Source organism: Felis catus, chromosome B4 (assembly GCF_018350175.1).
Source record: "Felis catus isolate Fca126 chromosome B4, F.catus_Fca126_mat1.0, whole genome shotgun sequence".
In the NCBI taxonomy this organism is placed as follows: Eukaryota; Metazoa; Chordata; class Mammalia; order Carnivora; family Felidae; genus Felis; species Felis catus.
Window position 1 is genome coordinate 138,228,062 of NC_058374.1, and position 24,967 is coordinate 138,253,028.

General features: G+C 64.0%; 1 protein-coding gene across 5 annotated transcripts in view; it reads right to left on the minus strand.

Annotated features, from left to right (window-relative positions):
• Window positions 1-287: 287 nt before the first annotated feature.
• WNT7B (Wnt family member 7B) overlaps window positions 288-24,967 on the minus strand; it is a 47,095-nt gene continuing 22,415 nt past the window's right edge. For 3 of the 5 annotated variants that reach the window (XM_023257627.2, XM_023257626.2, XM_045062517.1), the window contains exons 2-4: window positions 22,399-22,625; window positions 7,174-7,445; window positions 288-1,634 (exon numbers count right to left, since the gene is read on the minus strand). In XM_023257627.2, the coding sequence (XP_023113395.1) occupies window positions 1,155-1,634; window positions 7,174-7,445; window positions 22,399-22,625 (979 nt within the window). In that variant the 3' untranslated portion in view covers window positions 288-1,154. The remainder of the gene's footprint in view (window positions 1,635-7,173; window positions 7,446-22,398; window positions 22,626-24,967) is intronic. The other 2 variants (XM_023257625.2, XM_045062516.1) reach the window with 1 other exon arrangement.

Below are 24,967 nucleotides of genomic sequence, written 5' to 3' on the forward strand. Positions count from 1 at the left end.
CGGGGCCACTAGAGAAATCCCAGCAGGCACCTCTGAGGGTGTAGGTCCCAGTGTGGCTGGCAGCAGGGGATGAGGGGAGCAGCCTGACATGGGGTCAGTCTCATGCCAACCTGGATGTCCCCAGAGTAGGTCTTCCAGGGTCAGGAGCCCTGGCCTGGGGGGTCAGGATGCCCGAGCCAAGGCAGGAGCCTCCACTCACGGCCTCGGGGCCTCTGGCTAATTCTGAGCCATTCTGGGCCTCAGTGTCCACATCTGCCAAAGGCAGCACCCCCCCCCCGCCCCGCCCCGAACCACCCCCACCCCACCAGCCCGCCACCAGCACACTGCTGTCCTAGGGTTTCAGCCGGCTCCAGGGGGGCAGGGGGCTCTGTAAACTGGGTGCCAGGCTGGAGGGGGGACCGGGAGGGTGACAGCATCGGGGAGGGAACACAGCACTCCTGGAACCTGACATAGGTGACACTTTGATTTGTTGGATGTGATTTTTTTAAAAAGAAGGATCCCTGCCGGTGGCTCCCCTCAGAGGCCCCCTGGGGGCAGGGCCAAGAGGGAGCTGGGCACGGAGATGCTCCCTGGGGTCTAGAGAGGCGGGGACAGGGAGCAGAGGGCCACAAGGGAATGTGCTAACACGGAGTACAGAGTTAGGACTGGCTATGCCTTAGTGCTAAGAATCCTTTTCTGATACTAAGAAAACATAAATAAAATGTGTCAGCATCTGCCCAGACCACCCGGGGGAGGGAAGCCCTGTGGCTGATGCGGCCAGGGAAAAAGTCCCGCGGGAAGGGGGCGGGGGTGGTCAGCCGGCATGGCACATCCATGTCCGTGCCACAAGGTGGGGGAGGGGGACACTCAGAGTCTTGTCGTCACTTCGCTTTCCAGGACGTGTGTCCTTGGGGTTCAATTCCCCAGAGAAAAGAACAAGAATTCGCAGGGCGCCCCACCGGGGACACCGGTGCCATCGGCCTTGCCCTCTGGGCATCGCGCTCGACCACCGGAAGTGACGAGAAAGGCGGGAAGGAGCCCCCGAGGGCAGCGAGGGGGCGCCGGTGGGAGCAGCCCTCCCGCGCCCTGAGCTCCCCGCCGCCCCCCACCCCGCAGCCAGCAGGGCAGGGGGGGGCGGGGGCGCGCGCGTGCCGGCGGCGGGGGCGCGCGCGCGCTCACTTGCAGGTGAAGACCTCGGTGCGCTCGCTGCAGGTGTTGCACTTGACAAAGCAGCACCAGTGGAACTTGCAGTTGCACTGCCACACCTTGGTGTACTGGTGGGTGTTGTAGCCACGGCCGCAGCACATGGTGTCGCAGCCGTCCGCGCCCGGCGACGTGCGGTTGCACAGGCGGCCCTGAGTGCCCACGCTGCCCGTGGCCGCGTCCTCCTCGCAGTAGTTGGGCGACTTCTCGATGTACACCAGGTCCGTCTCCATGGGCTTCTGGTAGCTGCGCAGCTGCTTGATCCGCAGGAAGGTGGGCTGCCGCAGGCGGCTGGCCCGCACCACCTCCACCTGCACCGCGGCGTTGTACTTCTCCTTGAGCAGGTGGCCCACCTCGCGGAACTTGGGCAGCGTGGTCCAGCACGTCTTGGTGGTGCACGAGCCCGACACGCCGTGGCACTTGCACTCCAGCTTCATGCGCTCCTCCAGGACCTGCGGGCGACAGGGCGGGGCTCAGCGTGGGCGTGGCCGGGCCCGGGCGCCCCGCCCCCAGCCCTGCGGCATCTGCGGGCGACGGGGCGGGGCTTGGTGAGGGCGTGGCCGGGAGCCCCGCCCCCAGCCCTCCGGGACCTGCGGGCGACCGGGCGGGCGGGGGCCCAGTGTGCTCACCCGCAGGGCCTGGGCGTCCCCGCTCCCACTTGCCCCCGTCCTCCAGGGCTCCCCCACTTCCCGCTGTACGACCACACCTAAGTGCCTCCCCTTCCTGAGCCTCCGTCTCCTCGTCCGTTTAATGGGGCTGCTGACCGTAGGTCCCTACTGCAGAGGACCTCATGAGGGTCCAGTGAGAGTGTCCAGAACGTGGCAGAACACGGCGGATGTTTATCAAACGTGGTTCACTAAATCCTCACAACCCTTCAGGTCAACGCGCGGAGGAGGAAGCCGAGGCTCAGCCGCGCGGCTTGCCGCGTGCAGGTCACAGGGCAGCAATGTGGCGAAGCTGGTATCGCACCCAGCCCGGCGGTGATCCAGGCCCAGCAACAGTAGGTGCTTATTAATTGCAGATCCCCACCCTTCCATCTCTCCACTCCCTGCCCTCATGCCTGGGGTAGGGCCTGGCACGTAGTTGGTGCTTAATAAGTGGCTGGCTGTTCAACGAAAGCCTGGTGCTCGCACCCAGCTCTGCGCGTGTTTGCTGAAGGGCGGAGGGGGTGGACGAGCAGGAGGTGAGTGCACGGGTCAGCGAGGCCCAGGCGTGCCATCTGCTGGGAAGCCGGCCCCCGGCCGGTGTTGTTCTTTCTCCCCAGCTCCCCGAGGGCCCACAATGGGTGCAGGGTGTGTTTTCCTTGGGCCTCCCTCCGTGGTCCCGGAAGGCCGGTTCCCAGAGCCAGCCCTGACCCCAGGTACTCATTTACCTGGATCGAAAGGACCCTGCCAGCCGGCCTGATTAAAGATGGGGAATCATTAGCTGCCGCCCCACCGTTGCAGAAGGGCCATTTGTCAGCTGTCCGGGCTCTGGTGGCCTCACTTCAGCAGCCCAGCCCTGAAGGAACTTGGCCACTCTCTGCTTCCTGGGCCGGAACCCCAGCCCTGGCCCAGACCAGGGGACCCATAGCGAATGAATGAATGAATGAATGAATGAATGAATGAAAGAAACATCCCACAGGGCCAGCTACCATCCCATTTTCCCCACCCTGGCTACCTGGGGCTCTGGTCCTCGGCAAGGACCTGGGGGCTCCCAGCCCGGTGTGGGAGGGAAGAGGAAGCCGACACAAACGGGCGCTCTGAGAGCCTACCCCTGCCGTGGTAAGAGGGCTTCCTGGAGGAGGGGGTGCCTGCATGGGGTGTGGATGCAGGAGCAGAAGCTCTTTAGGCAGAGGGAAGGTCTTCCCGGAACGGGCAGCGCAGAGGAAAATCTCAGCCCACGTGAGCATCACGTGGGTGCTGGGTGGGCCCTGAGGCTGGTGTCTAGGACCTGGGGGTGGGTGGGATTCCCTCCTGTGGATGATGTCCGGGGGCTGGAGGCCCGGGAGGCTGGGAGGAGGAGGGGGCGAGGGGGAGGGGGAGGCTGATGTCCTACCAGGGGAGGGCTGAGTGGGGGAGGGCCCCAGCACCCGGGGGGGAAGGAATATTCGGAACTGGAATTGCGGGACAAGGGGTGTCTGGGTTGAGGGCACGAACCGGAAGTCAGCTCTGGGGGTCTAGGTGAAGGGCGGGTTGCCCCCCACCAAGGGAACGCATGTCTGGACCTCCTGCCTGCCTCCTACCCTTCTCTCCACACTTCTGTTCATCCCGGCCAGACCTCTCTTCCCCCTCCCTCCCCCGGCCCCCCGCCCATCTCCCCGTCCTCTTCAAGGCCAGGCAGCCCAGCCTCTACCGCCTGCCCTCCTGCCCACCCGCCCAGGCACGTTCGGACCCTGCACGGCCAGGCCGGTGACGGTGGGCAGATGGAGCCGATTGGGCAGCTGTTTGCAAAGCAAGGAGACGCATCCTCGCTTGGCTGGGTCCCCGGGGCCTGAGCCTCTCCTGGGAAGTGATCACAGGATTCAAGAATGTGCCGTTTCCGTCTCCAGTGGCCTCAAGATAAGAGTGACAGCAATGGTGGCGCCAGCCCTGCTGCCCCAGGAGACCACCTGGGAGGGTGCGGGGTGACCTGGCCTCGCCCAGACGAGCGGGGCCTCGGTTTCCCCGGACCCAGGCCGTGTGGCGGGGGGAGGGGGGGTGGGGGCCTCCGGGAAAAGGCCAAGCTGGTGTTCTTTCTGCAATAAGGGTGCGGCCTGTGCTCTGGGAACAGCTGTGGCCAGGTTGGGGGGGGGGGTCCCGGCATCCTAGGGGAGGCGATTCACACTCCACTCCGGCAACCTCCGCGGGCAGGCGGCTCTGAGCCTGGGGCCACAGAGGGACGTGACACATTTGTTTCTGGGCCCTCACTGGTGGCCTGACCCTCCGTGGGCCTGCGAGGCCCTGGGGGACGAGGCCCACATCTGCTTCGCCCTCTGACCTGGGCGTAGGCATCAGGTGAAGCTGTCTGCTCAGTGCCCGGGCCGTGAAGGAGAGGGGTGGCCACACGGTCCGGCCAGCCTGGGGGCCTGGCGTGGCCGGCAGCTTCCCAGCTGGGGACTTCGCAGAAGTCACCCCTCCCTGGACCTGGGTTTTCACCCAGACGATGGGAAGGACGTGCCCCCTGGGGCAGGACCGGCATCGATCCTAGATGAGGTCGGGTAGGGGCTGCGCCCAGCTGACGGGGGTCCTGCCCCAGCTCCCAGTGCCATCACTGACTTCAGACCTCCGTCACCCACGAGAGGAGTCTAAAGCCATCCTGATAACAGTGCCCAGGACTGGCCCACTGAGGATGTGGTGAACTGAATAGTGTCTCCCCGAAATTTACGTCCACTCAGAACCTCAGTATGTGACCTATTTCCTTATTTGGAAAATAGGTCCTTCCGGGTGTAATTAAGGCTCGAGACGAGGCCATCCTGGACCAGGGTGGGCCCTAACTCCGAGGACACATGTCCTTGTAAGGGACAGAAGGGAAAAAACAGACCCAGAGGTTGGGGACCATGTGCAGAGGGGGCCAGCCAGAATAATGAGGCCACAAGCCGAGGAGCGCCTGGGGCCGCGGGGAGAGGCAGGCAGGGTCCTACTCCAGAGCCATCACGGGGAACGGTGGCCCTGCTGGCACCTGGATTTAGGACTTCCGGCTCTAGAACTAGGAGAATAAACCTCTGTCGCTCTGAGCCACCCAGGCCGTGGGACTTCGTGTGGTACCAGTCAGCTTGTTTCCCACCCGCCTTGCTGACCTCCGGGGCCCTGAGCAAGTGGGAGGGGGCGGGGTGGCCTGGACAAACTAGGGTGGGGACCAGGGCACCCCAGCACTGGGGGGGGGACCTGTGAAGATCCAGACCCAGTTGTTGTGGAAACCTCAAAAGCTACAGCTCTCCCTCACTGCCACCCCCAAGCTCCGTGCTAGCGGGAGCAGGAGGATCCCCGCCCCCCAGGGTCACGGCCTTTGCCAAAGGCTCAGCCCGCACGTGTGCTCCCCAGCTCAGGGTCGGGGGCTGTTGGAAGGGCAGTGGGGGAGGGGCACAAGGTTCGCTGTGTCCGCTGCGCAGACGAGCAGACCGAGGCTCCGAGGAAGACTCACACGCAGTCAGGGGCAGCACCGGCCGGCACCAGAATCCGGGCAGCTGAGCCCTGTGGAGCCCTTTCCTGTGACCGCCCTGCCCTGATGGGCCCTCCCCTCCTACTCCTCATCTCAGTTTACGGCTTCACGGTTCAAGACCCCACGCGCTGACCTGCCTCCACCCAGGCCCCCTGGCCCTCAGGCTGCTGGGATCACTGTCTCAGGGACCTGTCCCACGGCACCTGTCGCCCAGAGGCCAGAATCCGGCCTGGCCCTCGTGGCCCTGCACAAGGGGCCCGTCCCACACGCCGCCACCCTAAGCTGGCCCAGAGGCCTCACTGCCCCGCAGCTGTGACCGGAATCCCACCCCCACGTCCCGGCCTTGGCTGTGCTGGTCCCTGTGCCTGGAGTGCCCTTCCCTGCATCTCTGCTGCTTACTCGGACGCTTCTCCACCAAGCACTAACCAGGGCCCAGGCCTCCGGGGACGCCAGTATCTCTGTTGCCCACCTGGGGCGTCACTGTCCTCGTGCAGAAAAGGGGGACGGTGAGACCTTCCTCCCGGGGCTGTTGGAAAGCCCTTCCTCGGGACCTAAGAGGAACCTCCTCCTCCAGGGAGCCCTCCCCATGCCTCCAGGTAAACGAACCTTGCCTGCCTCTGCCTGCCATGGCACAGGTGGGGATGTGTCCGTGCCTGAAGAATGGAGCCTCCGCGCCGTGTGTGAGCTCCTTGGAGGCAAAGACTGTGTCCCTCTTTCCTTCGTTCGTCCACCCGTGCACTCATTGGACGCCAAGCTAATAACCACGTCTACAAGATCAAGTCAGTCCCTGGGCCTGGCATTCAAGGCCTGCTCCGGGCAGCCGGCCCCTGCTCCCAGTGCCACCTCCCTCTCTGCCTGTGCTCTTCTCCGGCCTGCTGGGACAGCACCTCCTCCGGAGAGCTTCTGCCCCGCCCCCCGCCCCATCTCCAAGCTCTCACTGCTCCTGGATCTGTCCTCTGCACCCCTGAGTGGACCCACTTGGCACCACGGGGGCTCCCCTGACCACGGCCACTCTTACTCCTTGTCTCCCGTGCCCAGCCTAGCTAACGCCAGGCACAGAGAAGGGGCAGGGAATGCTCGTCGAGTGAGCGAGCCGGCAGCTGGTGGCCTTAGCTGTGGTCCCCGCGGCAGAGGGCGGGCAAGTCTGTCCCCGTGCCTGCGGAGACCCGCAGGCCCTGGTGCCCCGGGTGCAGCCCCTGGGGCCGGGGAACCAGACCCGGGGAGGCGTTCCGCTCGGCTGGCGCTCTATCTCGGGCCATCTTGCCGCCATGGTGGCCGCTCCTCCCGGCCCAGTATCTGGGGCCCTCATCTCCCTGAGGCGGGGCCGGGCTCACCCTGACTTCTGCCCCAGTGTGGCCCTGCCTGAACGTCCTCCGTGATTGCCCCACACCGCTGCACCCGCCCCCCGTGTGAAGCTGGCTGCTCCTCAAGACCTCCCAACTTGCAGTCTCCACCCTTCCTCAGGCTGCTCTCTCAGGGCAATCTGAGCCAAAGGCCACCTCCTCCGGGAAGCGTTCCTGGTGTGCTGGTACGACCCCTCTGGGACCGGGGCGGGGACATGGGACTGTGGCCCCCACGCTGGGCCCTGGTCCCGGCCCTGCCATCCCGCAGCTGCTGGCCACGCGCACATCACTTCCTGACTCCCAGCCTCAGTCTTCCTACCTCCGAAATGGGAACAGTAAGGCCTCTGGGAGGGTCAGAGGGGCCGACCGGGCCCAGCGCCACCCGCCACACACCTTTGGGGTTCAGATCCCCAAGGACCCCCTCCACCCCCCCCCCCCAGGAGAGGCTCAGGGCGGGGGGTGGGGGCGGGGAGCCCTGGTGAGGCGGCAGCCACCCCGCCCGCCCCCTCCCCGGACGCGCCCGCCCTACCTTCCTGCCCGCCTCGTTGTTGTGCAGGTTCATGAGGCGCCGCGCGTTCTTCTTGATCTCACGGGCGTCCACGAAGCGCCGGGAGAAGTCGATGCCGTAGCGCACGTCGGCGGAGCAGCCGCCCCACTTCCAGCCCTCCGCCTGGTTGTAGTAGCCCTGCTTCTCTCGGTCGCACCCGCAGTTGCTCAGGTTGCCCTGGCTGCAGGCGGCCGTGACCGCGTGGGCCACCCCGGCGGCGGTGATGGCGTAGGTGAAGGCGGCCTCCCGGCTCCCTGCGGGGGTGGGGGGACGGGGTGCGTGCGGTGAGGACCCGCGCGCGCGCGCGTCTCCGGCCGCCCTGCGCCGGGCCACCCTGGCCTCTGCGCTCGCCCTCTCTGAGCTCCGGGCTCGGCAAAGTGGGGCGGGCGGAACCCCTCCAGCAGGGCTGTGGCGAGGACAGTGGCAGGCACGTGGCCGCGGCCCTGCCACCGGCACTCGAGACCACTGTCACCTCCTTTCCCGGTCCCAAGGGCCCCAACCCTGGGCGAGAGCAGGGGCGGGCTCTGCGAGGGGGCACTGGGGACTGTGCCCCGCCCCTTCCACTCGGCCAGCCTCCCAGCACCCACCCACCACCCTGCTCCAGGCTCTTTGCTGCCGCCTCCGTGTCTCTGACCACCCCCTGTCCCCCCATCACCGGGCCCCGGCTTCCTGGGGCTCCCCTCGCTCTCAACACCCCTGCCTGGCTCAGATGCCCCCCTGAACTGCCCAGACTTTGGGTGCCCGTCCTCCTTGCCTCCCCCACCCCCAGCCACCAGCCAGGGGGCCCACAGTGCACCTCTACCCTGCACCCTCACTGGGTCTCCTCTGCCCGAGCAGGAAAGGCCCTCAGTCCGAGCCCAGCTGGCTTCCCCATCCCCCTTTTTTCGTCCCCTGCCCAAAACAACGTCTCTTTCCTTCCGGAAAGAGCTGCTCCTGTGCTCCTGGGGGGTTCCTGGTCTTTCCAGGGGAATGTCCTCGCCCTCCTTGTCCAAAGCCTCATAATTTTCCAAGACCGGTTCCAATGCCTCTTCTTCCAGGTAGCCTTTCCAGACTGCCAGCCAGAGGGGGCCTGGGCTACCTACCGCCCCCAGTCACGGATCTGACTCTCACTGCACCTGATGCTGTCTACCCAGTTAGCCCTGTAGCTGAGCCGTCCTGCCTCCACGGGGGCCCACAGCCCCCTGGATGGAAGGGTCCAGAGCCAATTCATCTTTCTTTTCCACAGGCTCCGGCTGGGCCCTGGGCCTCCCGCCATCCTGGCCCGGCCTCTCCTGCCCCTGAGCCCCGAGGCTCTCTGCAGGCCACGGCCCGGTCTGCGAGGTCCTCAGCAGCTGGCACTGTGGGCCTGGAGCTCGGTGACGCCCCTGTAGTTGCACAGAGCCTGTGCCTGTGATCGGAAAGGCCCCTCAGAGTGCCTGACCGCTGTCCCTGCGAGTGGGGGCTAGAGTGATGGCCCCAGAGGGTCGGAGGTCAAGTCCTTTCCGTGAATATCCACTAAGCACCACCCTGCATGCCAGCTGTGTGATCGGCCTTGAATGTGTGTTCTGGGGTCCCCTCCTCGCCTACAGCCTGCTGGGGGGAAGCTCGCCTCGGTGGGCTTCCTGTTCCCTGGGGGTCCTCCCAAATGGACTGAGGACCTGTTGGTCTTAGAGACCCAGTGCCGAGGAAGCTTTGGTCGACCTCTGCCACCAAGGAGGAGGCACAGCTTCCTGAAAACGTCCGTCCTCTGAGAAGAGCTAAGGGAGGTCTGCAAAGGACACGGGGCCGCCTCTGCCTTCCCGTCCAGCCCCTGCTCCTCTCCGGGCCCTTCCTGCCCACCCCGCTCCCCCCACCACAGCTGCCACCACCTGGGACCTGCCAACCAGCGGCATAGGGCACTGTCCCCAGCACCACTCCTGTGGGAAGCGTCTGTCAGCACAGTTGCCCTCTGAGGGGCACCGAGGAGCCCCCAGCCCTGCAGCGTCGAGGCGGGCCGGCCGGGGGCTCCCAGGCAGACGCAGGGTCAAGGGAGAATATATGGGGCTCTCCCTCCCCAGCTCTAAATCAGGCCGCGGCTGCCCGAAGGGAAGGGTGTCGGGTGCGAAGTGGTTACCAGACTCCCTGCTATTGGTGCTGGTGTTGCCCAAGCCCAGCAGGCCTGCCGACGAGGTCACGCGCACGGGCACACAGGCGCACGCCGCGGGGGAGGGTGCGCGAAAGCATTTCGGGGGTTCCGGGAGGGGAGGTGACCGTAGAGCTTTGTAAGAAAGGGCACGGGGCGAGGGGGCATCACGGAACCTCAGAGGATGTCCCCACCTGCCTCTGTGAGGGGTGGAGTCAAGGAAGGCTTCCTGGAGGAGGGGACACGTTAAGTAAGGTGTGTGTTGTGTGTGGATGTGAGTGGATGTGTGCACGTGGGTGTGTGCGCTCCTGGCGGTGGGCACAGCCGGAGCAAAAGTCCAAGGTGCAAAACAGTTTGCTGAGGGCGCCTGGGTGACTCGGTCAGTTGAGGTCTGACTCTTGATTTCGGCTCAGGCCATGATCTCTCAATCGTGAGACCAAGCCTCCTGTCAGGCTCCAATCTGAGCATGCAGCCTGCCTAGAATTCTCTCTCTCTCTCCTTCTGCCCCTCCCCCACCAAAAATAGATAAATAAACATTAAAAAAAAAAGGGGGGCGGGGGAGGAAACCTGGGCGGCTCAGTCGGTTAAGCATCCAGCTGCGGCTCGGGTCGTGATCTCGTGGTTTGTGAGTTGGAGCCCCGAGTGCCGCTGGGATAGAACCTGTTTGGGATTCTCTCTCTCCCTCTCTCTCTCTGCCCCTCTCCTGTTCTCTCTCTCTCTCTCCAAATAAAAACTTAAAAAAAGAAGAAGAAATCGTTTGCTGATCTGATGCTAGAAGTATGAGCTCAAGAGTAAGGGGAAAAGAGGCCGTCGAGGCCCGGGGGAGCCAGGGGAGGGCGGCCAGAGACACCCCACGAAGGGGACGGTGCTCTCTGCCCTGGTTCCGGGGCCGCTGCTGTGGATTTGGGCCTCAGAGCCTGCTCTGGCTACAGGAACCGTTCAGCAAAGCGGGTCAGCGGAGCCAGGCCTCCTTCATCCCCGCCGTCACCCGCCAGCTCCCGCCGCGTGCCAAACACCCTCACCCCCACGTATGTCCTCCCTGAGCTCCCAGACAGTCGTGCGAGGCAGGCTCGTCACGGGCCCATCCCGCGGGTGAGCAGACCGAGGCACAGAGAGGCTGTTGAACTAGGGCTTGGTGGCCGGAGCAGGGTCTGAACGCAGGCAGTAGCATCAAAGCCCCGAGGGGCAGAGGGAGGGACGCGGGGCCTGGGGCTCAGCCTGGTCTCTTTGCCGCTGAGGGACTTCGGGCGGAAGAGGCACACGCAGCCCCCGGGGCGAGGCGTTTGGACCCTCCGTGGCCCTTGGGACTCAGCGAGTGGCCGGCAGGTGAACGCGGGGCGGGAGCTGGCCTCGCACAGGGCACGTCGAGAGCGAGGCGCCCGGGAGGTGGGGTGAAAGGACTGTTCAGTCGCACCAAGGGGCCTGCGGATCAGGATGGCGTGGGCGCTCCCCGCCGAGGCCCCGGAACCTGCCACCCGGCCCTCCCCTACCCAGAATGCGACACGTCCTGCTGTCCTGAAGTCCCCCAGCAGGCAAGCAGGCATGGAGGCCGGGCCCGTGCACCTGGAGGACGTTTCTCGAAAGCCTCCCTTCCGTCCTTTGTGCCAGCTCTTGGCGTCACCTGCCTTAGGCCCCGCGCAGACTCTCGGTTACTCATCGGTTACTCACGGGGCGGCCACTCCCGCTAATTCCTTTTTTATTTGGTTCTAATGGGCCAAACCCTGTCTCGCCATGAAGGCAAGGGGAGGCGATCGGGGGCGGGGCGGGGGGGCAGGCGAGGGGTAGTTTGGGGAGAATCGCGGAGGGTGACGTTGGGTCTTGGATCGGGGGGGCTTTGTGGCACCCGTGTTCTGCACGCACACACCTCGTGTCATTCCCACGCGGCCCCACGGGGGTGGGGGCATCACCGCGCTATTCTGCAGACCCGGATGGGGGGGCGGCCCCCTCCCGAGGTCACTCCCGGGGCCATCCCGCGAGCCCCAGGGGCACTGCCTGCAATCCTCCTTCAGGGTGAGAACAGGTGGGTGACAAGCCCCTCAAACCTGTGGGCCCAGCTCAGCTACCACTGGTGGCTCCCCAGACCTGTGAGATGACCTCAAGACCCCGGGGTCTGACCCCACCCATCCCCGCCTAGCGCACAGCCCCTGACGCAGGGCCCGCTGTTTCCTGGCCAGTCCGTTCCTGGGGCCTGGAAGGTCAAGGCAAGAACCGTTAGCCCCATAGGGCCCAAGGTTTCAGCAAAGCAGGACACGGAGGGTGGAACAGGCAGGAGGGCACTGGACCTGAAGCCATATCTGCTGTGTGGCTCCAGGCCAGTCACAAACCCTCTCTGAGCCTGTGTCCCCATTTACCAAGTGGGGCTTACAGTTCTCACCCGCTCCACGCCCCGGCTCTGAGAGCAAATAGGACAAACGGCCATTGCCCTCACGTCACCAAATGGTGAGCAGGACTCAGGCGGCGGGGGTTGAGCAGGCAAAGCCCAGGGCTCCCAGGATGGGCCCGGGCATCACTCTGGGCTTCCTCCCTGGGGCCGACCCAGCCGGGCCTGCCCAGCTGCTCCCTCCACGCATATTCTGGATGAATCCACAATCTCCGGAGCAGCACAGCCTTCAGAAACCGCTGCCACGTGGGCAAACTGAGGCACCGGGCCCCTCGGGGACTACGCACCTCTATGCCTTCTTTCCTATAGGTTGTTCAAGGTCAAGCCCTCCCTGACCCTGCTGGGTGCCAGGCTCAGAGAGAGCAGAAGCAGCCGCCTGCCTGCCCCATGCCCTCACCGTGCCAGCCAGACCACCAGGCCCAGGGCCTAGCAGGCTTAGTCCATCCCGTCCACCCTCACCCTGACCCAGAGGAGGACACCGGACACCAGGCAGATCTTTGCGAGCAGCTCCTGGAGGGGATGGATGTCCCCTCCTGAGCAAACCGGGAAGGCGGGCAGAACAGAGCTACCCCCGCCCTCCAGGGGAGAGCAGGGCTAAACCCATCCTCCATATGCCCCGTGCGTTCCCCTCGCTGTCCCCTCAAAGCTACTTGCCACCTCCTGGCGTCCTCAGGGCCCTGGCACACTATTTTTTGAAGACCACAGTTGAGCTCATAATGACCCGATTGACTGCAGGCCGGGGGAAGCAGGTAGGAAATGCACTTGGCCCCTTCTGAGAAGGGAAGCCGAGACTCTGGGCCCTCAGAGCTGAGGCCCCTCCAGCGCTATCCTTCTGTCCCCAGCAAGGAACCTGAGGCCCGGACAGGGACAGTGTGCTGCCCCGTGTCACCCAGCAGCTCAGGGAGTGGAGCCCATACTGGAGGTTCTGAAGTGACTGAGGTGAGGCCAAAAGTCTGGGGCCACACACAGCCCCAGAGGGGAGGCTCAGAGTCTGGTACCTGGAGTCCAAGTCTGGACCCTAAGATTGGCCAGTTGGGGGGCCTGGGACCAGTCAAGGAGACCAGTCCCTGTCTCCATTTCCTCGCCTGCAAAATGAAGATAATTGCTCCAAACGGCCAAGTGGCTGAGCCAGAGGCGTGCCCCACGTGGAATCTCCCTGCGCGTGTGCGCACACGCGTGTGGCCGCGGGCAGACGCCCAGGCTTACTCGTGAATGCGGTTCCCGTGGGTGTGAGCGAGCGTGTGCACCTGTGCACGTCCCGTGCTCGTGGCCAACACGGTTCAGACCACCTTGCCTGTCGGCCCACCTGTACTTGGCCTCCATAAAACAATATGGCGTTTTCTACGACACAAGAGTAAAACAGGCAAATAGCCCAAGTCACAACGGGCCAAGGATCCCGAGAGACACTTCTCCAAAGATCTCTAAAACCAGCCAACAACACGCGAAAAGACGCTCCACATCGTCAGCCGTCGCGGAAATGCAGGTCAAAACCACAGCGAGGTACCAGGCCCCCCCGACTAACAGATGTCAGCAAGGATGCAGACACATCGACCCTCACGCGCTGCCGCGCGGAGCGAAGGACACGGCAGCCCCTGTGGAGAGCCGTCTGCCGGCTCCTCAAAAGCGGCGGGGGGGCCGGGCGGCTGTCGGTTGAGCGCCCCACTCTCGGTCTCACGGTTCGTGGGATCCAACCTCGCATCGGGCTCTGCTCTGGCAGCACGGAGCTTGCGTGGGATTCTCTCCCCCTCTCTCTGCCGCTCCCCTGCGTGCCTTCTCCCCCCCGCCCCCCTCCCTCTCTCAAAATAAATACAAAAACTTTAAAAAAGATGAAAGTTAATCATAGAATTACTACAGAACCAGAAATTCCCCTGCAGGGTACGAAGAGAAATGAACACGTGCGTCCACACAGAAGCTTTTACGTAAACACGGCAGGGTTATTTATGACAGCCCCGGAGCGGGAGTGACCCCAACGTCCAGCGGCGACGAATGGATGAACGAGAGGTGGTCCAGCCACGTGACGGAATAGTCCTCAGCCACGAAAAGACTCACGACACGGAGGAGCCTTGAAAACACGTACTGAGTGAAAGACGCCAGCCACAAAAGGCCACGTATTTATTGCATGATCCCGGGGATATGAAATGGCCAGCATAGGTCAGTCCATGGGGACAGGGAGCAGATGAGTGTTGGTCAAAGGCCGGGGACTTGGAGGGTGATCGCTGAGGGGTGCAGGGCTTCCTTTTGGGGTGCTAAAAATGTTCTACGATTGGTGGTGGTGATTTGTGCACGACTCCACGTTCAGACTAGAAACCACGGAATGGGACCCTTACGTGGATGAACTGTGGGCTCCGTGAATTCTACCTCAACAGGCTGTCGTAAAAACATACAGCACTTGATGGGTTTTAGCGGACTGCATACAACCTGTCCTCTGCTTTAACACTCTCAGGACGCTGGGCTCAGAGGAGGCAGGTGACTGGCCCGAGGTCACACAGCAGGCCAGCTACAGAGCCGGGATCTCACTCGGGACCCCACAGTCACGCTCAGACTACTCCCCATCTGCCAGGCGGCGACGTGCTCTGTCCTGCCTCGCGTCCTGCCGACGGTGCCTGGGACCCGGGCTGGCCAACGTCAGCCCTTGATTTCTCTGTTACCATCCGGCACCCTCAACACTGACCACAGCCTGCCCTCCTGGCCAAACCCCCAGAGCCCTGGAGGCGAGGCCTTCAGCCTCCACCCGTCCCCCGGCCCAAGGCCAAGTACACAGCCAGGGGGCCGACAATCTGGGAGGGGGTTCCCTGAGAGTATGGGCAGGAGCCCAGGGTCAGAACCACGGAGGGTCAGCAGGACAGGTGACTGGGGGGTGACCGGGGAGGGCGTGGCAAGAGACATGAGCCACACACACACAACAGGGAACAGTGTGCAGGTAGAGGACACTGCAATGCTAAGTCCCTGAGAAGGGAACGAGGAGAGCATGAGCGGTCCAACCCCACAGAGAGTGTGAAACATGAGGTTTCACTGCGTCGACTTGGGGAGCCCTTGGGGAGGGGGCTGGACTTTAAAAAGAGGAGGGGCCCCTGGAGGGTGACCCTACGAACGACTTTTTAAAAGGCCCCTCCGGCTGACTGTGGACAGCACGGTGGGAGCAGGGCACAAGGGGCTGGGTAAGAAACACTGGTGGCCTGCCAGGCGGAGGAGGTGACGATGGCCGGGCTTGGGACACAGTCTAAGGGTAGAACCAACAGGTCTAGCAGGTGGACCGTTTAGGGAAAGATGAGCCCCGAAGTCTCCCGATGTGGGGTCCGGGCATCTGGCGGGACTGCTACCAAGAGAGTGGTGGAAAGGATCAGGTTTGGGGGAAATCAAGGCACTGCCTTTGGCCACAGGCAGTTTGGGGTTCCCCGGGGCACAGCAGAAGGGAGGCAGGGGACGCTGGGCACTCAGGCCCTGCCTGGGAGTCCCCCGGCCCTGCTGATCGCCATCACGGGGGCCAACCCAGACGGGACCGGGGTCCCGGGTGACCCTCCCCAGTCCTCCGTTCTCCTAGCCTCAGTTTCCCCATGTAACACAAAAGTGAGGCCAGTGCCATGGGTTCTAAACCTCAGAACAGGGCTGTTGGGGCTGAGGTGGGGAAAGGACGTGGGATGGAGTGCTCCCCAAGTCCTCCAGACCTGAGGCCTGGCCAGTGGGACGCTGCCAACTGGTGAGTGCATCTGAGTTCCCACTCCCACCCCAACCCGCCCACAGCCCCTCATAAGCCTAGAAGTGGGATGAAAGTATTGCCCCCCACACACACCCAATTTATGGGTGGAGAGATTGAGGCCCGGGAGGCGAGAAGACACCCTAAGCCAAACTGGGAGCTCCCGGCGTCACTCAGGCAAGCAGGTGCAGTGCCCATGTCCAGGTTTTAGGGAGCATAGGAACTGGGGGGCAGGGGGGGAAGCCCAGGGACCGGGGTGGGGCTGGTGAGCCTCCCCGGCCCCTCGGCCCCAGACCGTGCTCAGCCACCGGCCCTGAGCATCTAACTCCCTGCCTGAGGTGTATCCCGACCCGGCTGGGGGGCGGGGAGGTGGTTCCTACAAGAAGCAGGGACAGCGGGTGTCAGGCGAGCCCAGAGATGCCTCCAAGCCCAGCGAGGTCCCGAACCCTATTTGTGCACTTGAAGAACGGGAAGCCCAGAACCCTGGCCCACCAGCCTCCCCTCCCCCGGCCCGGCCTGGGGTTTCCGTAGGGGCCCGGCCTGGGGTTTCCGTAGGGGCCCGGCCTGGACCCCCCCGGGGCGGGATCCGGGCTCTGCCCCGTGACGGCCAGGCAGGTGCCTGTTTCTGCGCCTGTTAAGGGGAGGTGAGGAGGCCTCCACCTTGCAGGGTCCGGGCAGCGGGAGTGAGTGAGTGCCACGGAGGGAGGGCTCAGAGCAGCTGGGACGCAGGAAAGGCCCAACGCACGTCAGGATGGGCCTAGACCCCGGGCCTGGCACGGCTGCGTGGGTGGGTGCAGCCTGTGTTGAAGCCGTGGGCGGGCACGCGTCCTCTGTGTGTGTGTTTCTGTTGCCCTCTCTCTGTCCCTCTTTCTGTATGTCTGTCTCTCTCTCTCCGTTCCTCTCTCTCTCTCTCTCTCTCCTCCTCTGTCCCCATCTGTCCCTCTGTCTCCTTCTGGCCCCGCCCCGGCCCCCACCCCAGCTCACCTGTGGCTGAGTCAGTGTCTCCGCACTAAGCTCTTCTCTGCCGTTGTCATAAACAGAGCACTGGAAAACGTCCTGCCAGGTCCGAACACGCCGGGCCTTTGTTCTGACCCAGTGAGGCCCTCGCACGCCACGCAGCAGCCCTGCGGTGGGTCATGCTCCAGCTGGGCAGGGGGTCGCCAGGCCCAGGGTGGGCAGAGCCTGGCTTAGGGTCAGCATGAGCCCGAGCCCCGGGATCCGTGTCCCAAGCTGGGATGGCCTTCCAGAAGCTTCTACCCCCCACTCAGAGCTCTGGGGACGCTGGGACGGCCTCTCCTAAAGCCCTGGCTTCTGGTAGCCCCTCTTGTTAGGGAGGTCAGCCTCAGACAGACCGCCCTCGAAGGTTCCTTCGTCCTGGCTTGTGGCAAATCAACAATGGCTTATGCGTGGGGACACGGTGGAATGAGAGCCCCTGCCCCTCTGGGCTATGCTACGGCCCCCTGGCAACTGGACTCCTGCTGGTGCACAGTGCTGGACTGCCGAATCACATCTCTAGGCCTGGGGCGCCCGGGTGGCTCAGTCAGTTAAGCATCCCGCCCGACTTCAGCTCAGGTCACGACCTCTGGGTCTGTGAGTTCGAGCCCCGTGCCGGGCCCTGTGCTGACAGCTCAGAGCCTGGAGCCTGCTTCGGATTCCACGTCTCCCTCTCTCTCGCTCGCTCTGCCCCTCCCCTGCCCACACTCTGCTTCTTTCAAAATTAAATAAACATTAAAAAAAATTTTTTTTAATTAACAAATCTCTAGGCCTTAGCGGTGTGTGACCTTGGGTGAGACATTAGCCTCCTGGGAGCCCCAGTGTCCCCGTCTACGGTGCACGGGCAGTAGAACAGAAGTGATCCTCCTCGGCAGCAGGAGGCTTGGAGACCTGCTGAGGTCCGGCCAGGCCATGCCCCTCGGAGGCCAAGGGTGAAGGCCCCCCCACCCTGTTATCTGTGTCCTGACTCAGTGGACCAGAGCCCTGGATTTCCTGTCCACAAGACCCTTGGGCAGAACCCCAGCGTGAGCACTGAGGAAGTAGAGGGCTTTCCTGCCCCCCGTTCTGAAGAGAGACCCCCAAGTCTTGGCAGAGGCCTGACCCCAGCCTCAGCCCCTGGAAAGGGCGGGTAAACAGACCTAGAGAGCGCGAGTCTGTGCCCCAGGTTGCACCACAGGACCCGAGAAGCAGCCTGGGCACGAGTTTCCAGGAGCGGGGCTGGTGGCCTTCACTGTGCCTCCCGGCGCCCCGCCCCAGAAGTGGCATACAGCAGGCACTCAATGCATGCAGGCTCAACACCAGGGGCTGCCAACCTCACACTCCTGCACCACCCTAGGAAGCAGGTGACGAGTGACCTTCTGCCCTCGGACCGCCACCACCCCCCGGGCTCCCCCCTCCCCCGCCCCGAGATGAAGGACACTCTCCTGGGAGGAGACGGTCAGATCTGGGTTCACCTGTCCGGGCCTGCCCCGCTGACCCCGGGGACTGTCGTGCCGCTGACAGGCGTGCAGTTGAGAGCAGGGCCGCCCAGCAGAAATCTCCCGGAAGCCCCACAGGTCACTTAAGAAGAGTGAGAATAACGGGGTGGACTTCGTTTTAGTGACTGAGTTTATTTAGCCCATATATCCAAGGATCACCACTGTATCATGTGATCATTGCAGAGAGTATTAAAGGGGCAGTTTGCTTGCTTTTTCTTTTGAAGTCTCCAAAATCTGTCGCGTATCTCACACGTATGGCACATCGCGGTTGGCACGCACCCTATTTCCAGGGCTCCCGGCCAGCGGCGGCCCGGGAGCCCTCGTCCCTCCTGGGAACCAATGTCACATCTCCCCCTGGGCCTGGTCAGCAGCACCCCAGGCAAGGGGGGGTCTGGAAGTCAGCCTCTTCTCCAAGGAACCTGCCGGTGGCTGATTTGGAAGCCTAGAGACCCTCGTCTGTCAGAGGTAAGTCACTTCGCCCCCTCGGACTGTCCAGGAGCCGACGGCCTTTGCTGAGTCCCTACCGCAAAGCAAGCTGCCAGCCCCAGGCAGCACGTGAGCCAGGATTAGGGGCGGCCCCTATGCCTGGTCATGTCTGAGGCTGCACATGATGGGCGCGATTGCAGTGTTCCATGGCAGCTGGGGGGGGTGGGGTGCGGGGGCTGGAGTGCACACAGCCGCGGCCACCATGCCCTGTGCCCGCGGGTCCCGAGGGACTCCGGGCTCAGGCTGGGGGTGGGGCAGTGGCTGGAGGGAGCCAGGGTTCGAGGGAAGTCCCTCTCCTGCTCAGAGACTTCCGTGCCTTCTGTGGGTTCACTGTGCCCCACCCAGCCTGTCCCCTCCTTTAGCCTCAGGTCTCCCCACCCTCTGGTTCACCCTCCCGGCGTCCCTGGGAAATACCATCCCCTTTGTGGCCTCTGTGCCTTGGCACTGGCTGTTCCCTCCGCCCGGAACCGCCTTCCCCGTGCTCACCCCAGGCCAGTCTGGGTCACTCTGATTCTCTCCTGGGTCTCAGCTTACCGTCACCCTGTCAGGGGAGCCCTTGTCAACAGTCCCGACTCCACTACGGTGCTTGCCTGTGAGAGAGGCCCTGCCTTGCCCGGGGTCACCAGGAGCCCAAGTTTCTAACAAGCATCCCCGGAATACAAGGCTCCCCCCACAACTCTCGCGTGGTGTCCCCTACTCCATCCGCACCACCCCCAAGCTCACTGCCGGTTAACAGAAGAGGCCAGGCCACAAGCATCGCTTGATCACTGAGGAAATAGGCCTGGGGTGGGCTTGGGCTGCCAGAGGGTGGAGGCCCCCAGACAGGAGGTGACACCACGTGTGGGTCCTGACTCCCTGAAGGGAACAGGGCAACAGAGGCCCCTGGAGGGTCCCAGGCTGAAACCAGGGCAGTGGCATCGTAAGAAAGACCTATCTAGTAGCGAGTGGTGAGCTCCTCGTCCCTGGAGGTATACAAGCAACGGCACCAGGTGCTGGAGAAGGGATGGGACCTTGGCACAGGGGTTCATTTGCCTATTAAGGGGTTTCTCTTCAGCTCTCAAGATTTAGGCATGGCCCAAGGTCACAGGCAAGGCCTGAAGGGGGCCGTCCCACCCACCCAGGCCATTCCCCCTCTTGGGGCCAATCATTAATTGGCACCGCTTGAGTGGCTGCTCCCACGAGTGCCCCCGGCTGCCTGCCAACTCATGGCCCGTCTCCCATCTCGCGCCCGGGGCAGCCGCATGCCTCTGACATGGGCTGGCTTTGCCACCCGGCCCCGCTTCCTGCTCGTGACTCCCAGCAGCCGAGCCCTCCTGGCTGAAAAGGGAGCTGGGCCTTCGCAAGGCGCAGCCTGGAGCCGGGGAGGGCCGAGGGCGAGAGGTCTCAGCCCCGCTGGTAGGAAGCCCACCCCTCCCACCCCTGGGGCAGAGCGAAGGGAGAGCCTGAGGCAGGCGCTGAGCGGGGCCCAGGGCTGACAGGCTCTGAGGACAAAGCCCCAGGACGTGAGCGTGGCCGGGCTGTGGACAGGAAAAGCCAGGGAGGGGTGAGAGGGCGTTCTCCAGGGAAACCAGGTGCAAGCAGAGGGGAAGGGCTGCCAGGGCTACGGGCAGTGGGGGCAAAGTCCCAGAGGAGGAAAGGGTTGGCACGCTCTGGGAAGAGGAGGAAGTGAGCCAGGCTGAAGCTCTGGTTTCTAGAAGGGATGCGGGGAGGTGAGGGTGATGTAAGACAGGGGCCACTCAGACTCCAAGCTAAGGAGTTAATTTTATCCTGGGGCAATAGGGAGCTACTGCAGGTTTTGGAGGAAGGGAGTGACATGGCATGACCAGGGCTGGAGGGGAGGCAGGAGGAGGCACTGACGGTTGCCAGGGGAGGGCCAGCGAGGCAGGCCCCACAGTGGCCGTGGGGCAGGGTGGAGGGATGGACGGGGACACAACGCCAGGTTTCTGCAGAGACGACAGGTGCGCAGGTCAGGGGGAAGGCTGGGGACGGCAGACTTAAGCAACAAGATGCTGAGCATGTCGGGCCAGAGGTTCCCCTGGGTCCCCCTTGCTGGATGGCCCCCCGTGAGCAGCCCCAGGGGCGAAGTGACTGCAAACCCTCGCGGGCTCCTGTTGGACCAAGGGCTGGCCTCCGAGAAGGAACAGCTATGAGCTGTTAGCCGTGATCCAGGGGACACGTGACGGCCAGTAAAGGTCACCCGGGTGGGCACTGACAGTGTGTGCTATGGGGGGGGCCCGGGTCACTGCTGGGGCCAATGTCGCTCCCCGTGGCCTTTTTATGGGCGTTTGTAGTGCATCGCCGGTGAGCTCCCCCGCCCGGCACCTGACCTGAGAAGAAGCCACGTGCCCGTCACTGCCTGTGTCTGGTGGCCCCAAAGGAAGTCCAAGCCCCAGGAACATCTCCTGTGCCCGTCTCTGCACAGTGAAGAAGTGAGGATTGACAGGGTGGTGGATGAGAACCTGGATCTGAACCCAGCTCTGCCGAGCGCAGACCGTGTGGCCGCAGGCAACCACCCAGCTCGGCTGTGCGGGGGGGGGGGGGGGGGGGGGGGGGGCGGTGCTCACAGCCACCTTGGAGCCTGGAGTCTCGGGGAGGGGGGTGGGGGGCCAGATAGGCAAGGAGGCACCTGGGGGGGTCAGAGGGGGCCAGATAGGCAAACGGGCACCTGGCGGGGGGATGGGGGGGCCAGATGGGCAAGAGGGCACCTGGGGGGGGCACAGGGGGCCAGATAGGCAAGCGGACACCTGGCAGGGGGATGGGGGGGCCAGATAGGCAAGGAGGCACCTATGGGGGGGTGGGGGGCCAGATAGGCAAGCGGCACCTAGCACAAAGCGGGTCCCGGGGCCGACGCCCTCCCCACTGCGGGGGATGGGCCGGGCACTCCTCCCTCCCCAACGGGCCGGGAGCTGCACTTGGGTGGTGGGGCCCCAGGGAGGGGGTGGTGCCACCCTCCTGCCTGTGCCAGGTGCCACCCACAGGCTGCTCACCACAAAGGGGCCCCGGGGGCTTTCCCCTGCGCCACCCCCAGCCCTACGCCGGGCGCTCCAAGCCCTGCACGGCTTGGCTCTGGCCCGGGTCCCGGCAGCTGTGGCTCCTCGGCCCACTGGGATCGGAAGGACGTGCTGAGCCTGCAGGCTGGGGTCTGAAATAACAGGGCCCCCCTGCATGTCTGGCGCTGTGCCCCCCAAGTTATCGCTCCCCCATCTGCCCCTCCTGGAAGGCAGGTTGCATCACCTCCGCACCCTCGCCTGTTCGACAGCTGTGTATCGAACCCACGGGACGCAGGCCCCGGAGGGGTGCTAGGGACACAGGGGAGGGCCCGCCCGCTCGGAGCTCGTGTCGCAAATAAGGGCTCTGAGGTCCCGAGCACCACGCCCAGGGTCACACAGCCGGTTTCCGATCTAGGTCGGGCTCTGGAGGTCCCACGTCTCCCTTTAAGCCCTTCCCTGGGCCTCAGTCTCCTTCCCTGTAAAATGGGCACCACAGAGCCTCCCTCAGGGCTGTGAGGACGTGAGATGGCACCCGTGGGACTGCCCACAGACTTGGGAGGCGCGACCCCTTCCCCGGCCCGACGCCACCCGCCCTGCCCGCCCAGCCTCCCCCGCGGCCTGGCAGACTCCCTCAGTGCTCCCACACGTGCCTGTACAGCATCCTCTGACCGAAATTCCTTCCGCACAAATGGTACCATTCGCCTCAGCCCCCTGCCCCCAGACGCCACGCGGGAACTCCTGCTGTCCCATTCCAGATGGGACAGAACCGAGGCAGGGGGTGCGCCTAGGTCCACACAGCGTCCGCACGAGCGGGATGCGGCTCTAACCGCTTGCACTGCCTGCCACGGCTGGCCGGCTCACAGCCTCGCGGGAACGACGCCCTCCGGCCCCACAGCCCAGCGAGGGGTCCCTCACCCGCGCACACGGGACCCTGGGGTCCCGAGCCCCTGCCCCCCCGGCCAGGCGCAGAGCAGGGCGCAGAGGGAGCTCCCGTTGCAAAGACACCGGCCGGCCTCGCCTGGCCTTGGGTGGCCCTGAAGCCCTGACAGTGGGGGGGGGTCCCGCAAGCCCGGAGGCGCCCTTACCTACTCGGAGCTCTTGTCCGAAGACAGTCTTCTCGCCCAGGGCGGAGCAGTTCCAGCGTCCGAAGCGGAATTGGTACTGGCACTCGTTGATGCCCATCTGCGCCCCCTCCCCGATCACGATGATGGCATCGGGCCGGCTCTGGCAGATGGCACGCTGCCGTGGGGCCAAGCCAGGAATCTTGTTGCAGATGATGTTGGCTCCCAGGGCCACGACGGACGACAGCGCTCTGCGGAGACGGGAGAGGACACGGGCAGGTGAGTGGCTGCGCGGGGCCCCCAGCCCTCTGCCTGCCGCCCTGCCTCCCTCAGTCTCCGCCACCAGCCGGTGGGTTCCGGGCGCCCACCGTGGGCCAAGCTGTGCCCACCAGGCAGCCAAACACAGATCCCTGCCCCGGACGAGCCATTTCCCGTTGACCACAAGGCGTGATCCCAGCCTGAAAAGGCACTCGTGCCCATGCCTTCTCAGCCTCAGGACCACGAGAACCAGGGTCACAAATCCAGGAACCAACGGTCACCCAGAACGTAAGAACCACAGCTCCCCACGCCTCTGAACCAGACACACAGACCCTTCGGGTCCGAGAACTTCACGCCTGGGATTTGACAGCCATCAGCTCCGAACTGTCCGCAGCCTCCCCAACTGCCGACCATCAGACTTCCCCACTACTCACATGCCCCAGGCTCCCCCTGGGGTTCCTGGGCCAGGCAGGCTGCTGAGCCGGCTGGCCCTGCTGGGAGCCAAACCCATAGGCTCCTGACTCCATTTACAGCCCATCTATAGTCCTGGGAAGGCACGCTGCCTCTCAGTATCCACGTCCATGAAATGGGAGTATAAAGCATCTACTCCTCCCACCCCACCACCACCACAGGGGCTCAGACCAGACGGCCTCATGGAGAAAGACTGTCCCCTCGCTTCTGGATCACTGGGTAGATTCACGAGAGGGACCAGGAGCTGATGTGAATTGAGCCCCTATCGTGTGCTGGGCTGGGTGGGGCTGCTTTACTGCAACATCGTATCCCTCCCCTCCCCCCCCCCCCCCCCCCGCCCCAGTGGCCCCCTGAGGCTGCTGTGGAATTAACCTGGCACCGCCAGGAACTGAGGCCCGGGGCAGGAGGGCACTTGCTGGGCTTACTCTCTCCTAACTTGAGGCGTTTATCCGTGTGTTTGTTGTAGGAGGTGATATCCACACCACATAACGTTGCCCATTTAAAAAAAAAATTGTTTTAATGTTTATTTTTGAAGGAGGGAGAGACAGGGTGTGGTGGTGGTGGGGGGGGTGGGTGGGCAGAGAGAGAGACACAGAATCCGAAGCAGGCGCCGGGCTCCGAGCCGTCCGCACAGAGCCCGACGCGGGGCTCGGACCCACAAGCCGCGAGATCGTGACCCGAGCCGGAGTCAGACGCCCAACCGACTGAGCCCCCAGGCGCCAACGTTACCCATTTTAAAGTGTGCAGTCAGTTCAGCAGCGGTGAGCCATGCAGGCACCACCCCTACCGTGTCCCCAGACGTTTTCACCGCCCCCAAAGAGAAACCCCAAGTCCCCTGGGCAGTCACTCCTTATTCTATTCTCCCAGGCTCTGAAACCACCAGTCTGTTTTCGGTGCCTGTGGATTGGCGTATTCTGGACTTTTCATATCGATGGCATCACACGCTGTGTGACCTTTTGTGGCTGGTTCCTTTCACTTGGCATCCTGTTTCCCGGCTTCAGCCCCCTTGCAGCAGGTGTCAGTGCCCTTTTATAGCTGAATCCTTCTCCATCGTAAGCAGGGACCACCCTGCACGGATCCAGGCACCAGGGAGCGGACGCGGGGTTCCTCCCCACCTCTCGGCAACCGCGAACAGCACCGCCGCGAACATGGGCGTGTAAGCTTTGGTCTGAGCCCCTGTCCCGCTTCTCTGGGGCACAGTCTTAGGAGTGGAATTGCTGGGTCACGTGGTAGTTTGTATAGCTTTCGGAGCGGCCCCCGAGCTGTTCTTCCGCAGAGGCTGGAAAACTCATTATTTGGTTTCGAGCGCCCGGAGGAGGAGGGCGGGCAAGCTGGAAGGAGATGGGGGTGATCTTGGCAGACCCTTGGGCAACGGCTGAGTTTCAAAGTGGCATCCAGCTTCCAGACGGCAGACCAGGCCTGCTTAGCGAGGGGCAAAGTGTGGGAATGAGGGAGACCACCAGGGGCTCCCCAAAGCTGATGTCCCTGGCCTTGGCCTCCTAGCGCCACTGAGCTCCCTCCTCCTCCCCACTGGCTGCCGGCCCCTTTCTTGAGAGAAACGAGTCAGTGTTTTTCCAGGGCAGCCAGGCACCCACAGCCAGCTGGGAAAGTCCCCGTGTGGCATGAGTCCGCAGCACGTGCTGTAGCCAGAGTGCCCCGGCGACACTCAATCCCCACGGCCCGCCCGCCCCACTCACTAATCTGGCCAAGACCCCCCTGGGTCTCCCACGGGCACAATGGGCAGAAATGCCCGAGGCTGGCATGGAGGAAGATCATCTGGGCGGGTTGGGCTGGGAGCGGGCTGGAATCCGGGGAATTCAGCCCAAAGTAATTGTAGATGCTCAGAAAACCGACCCGGGGAAAT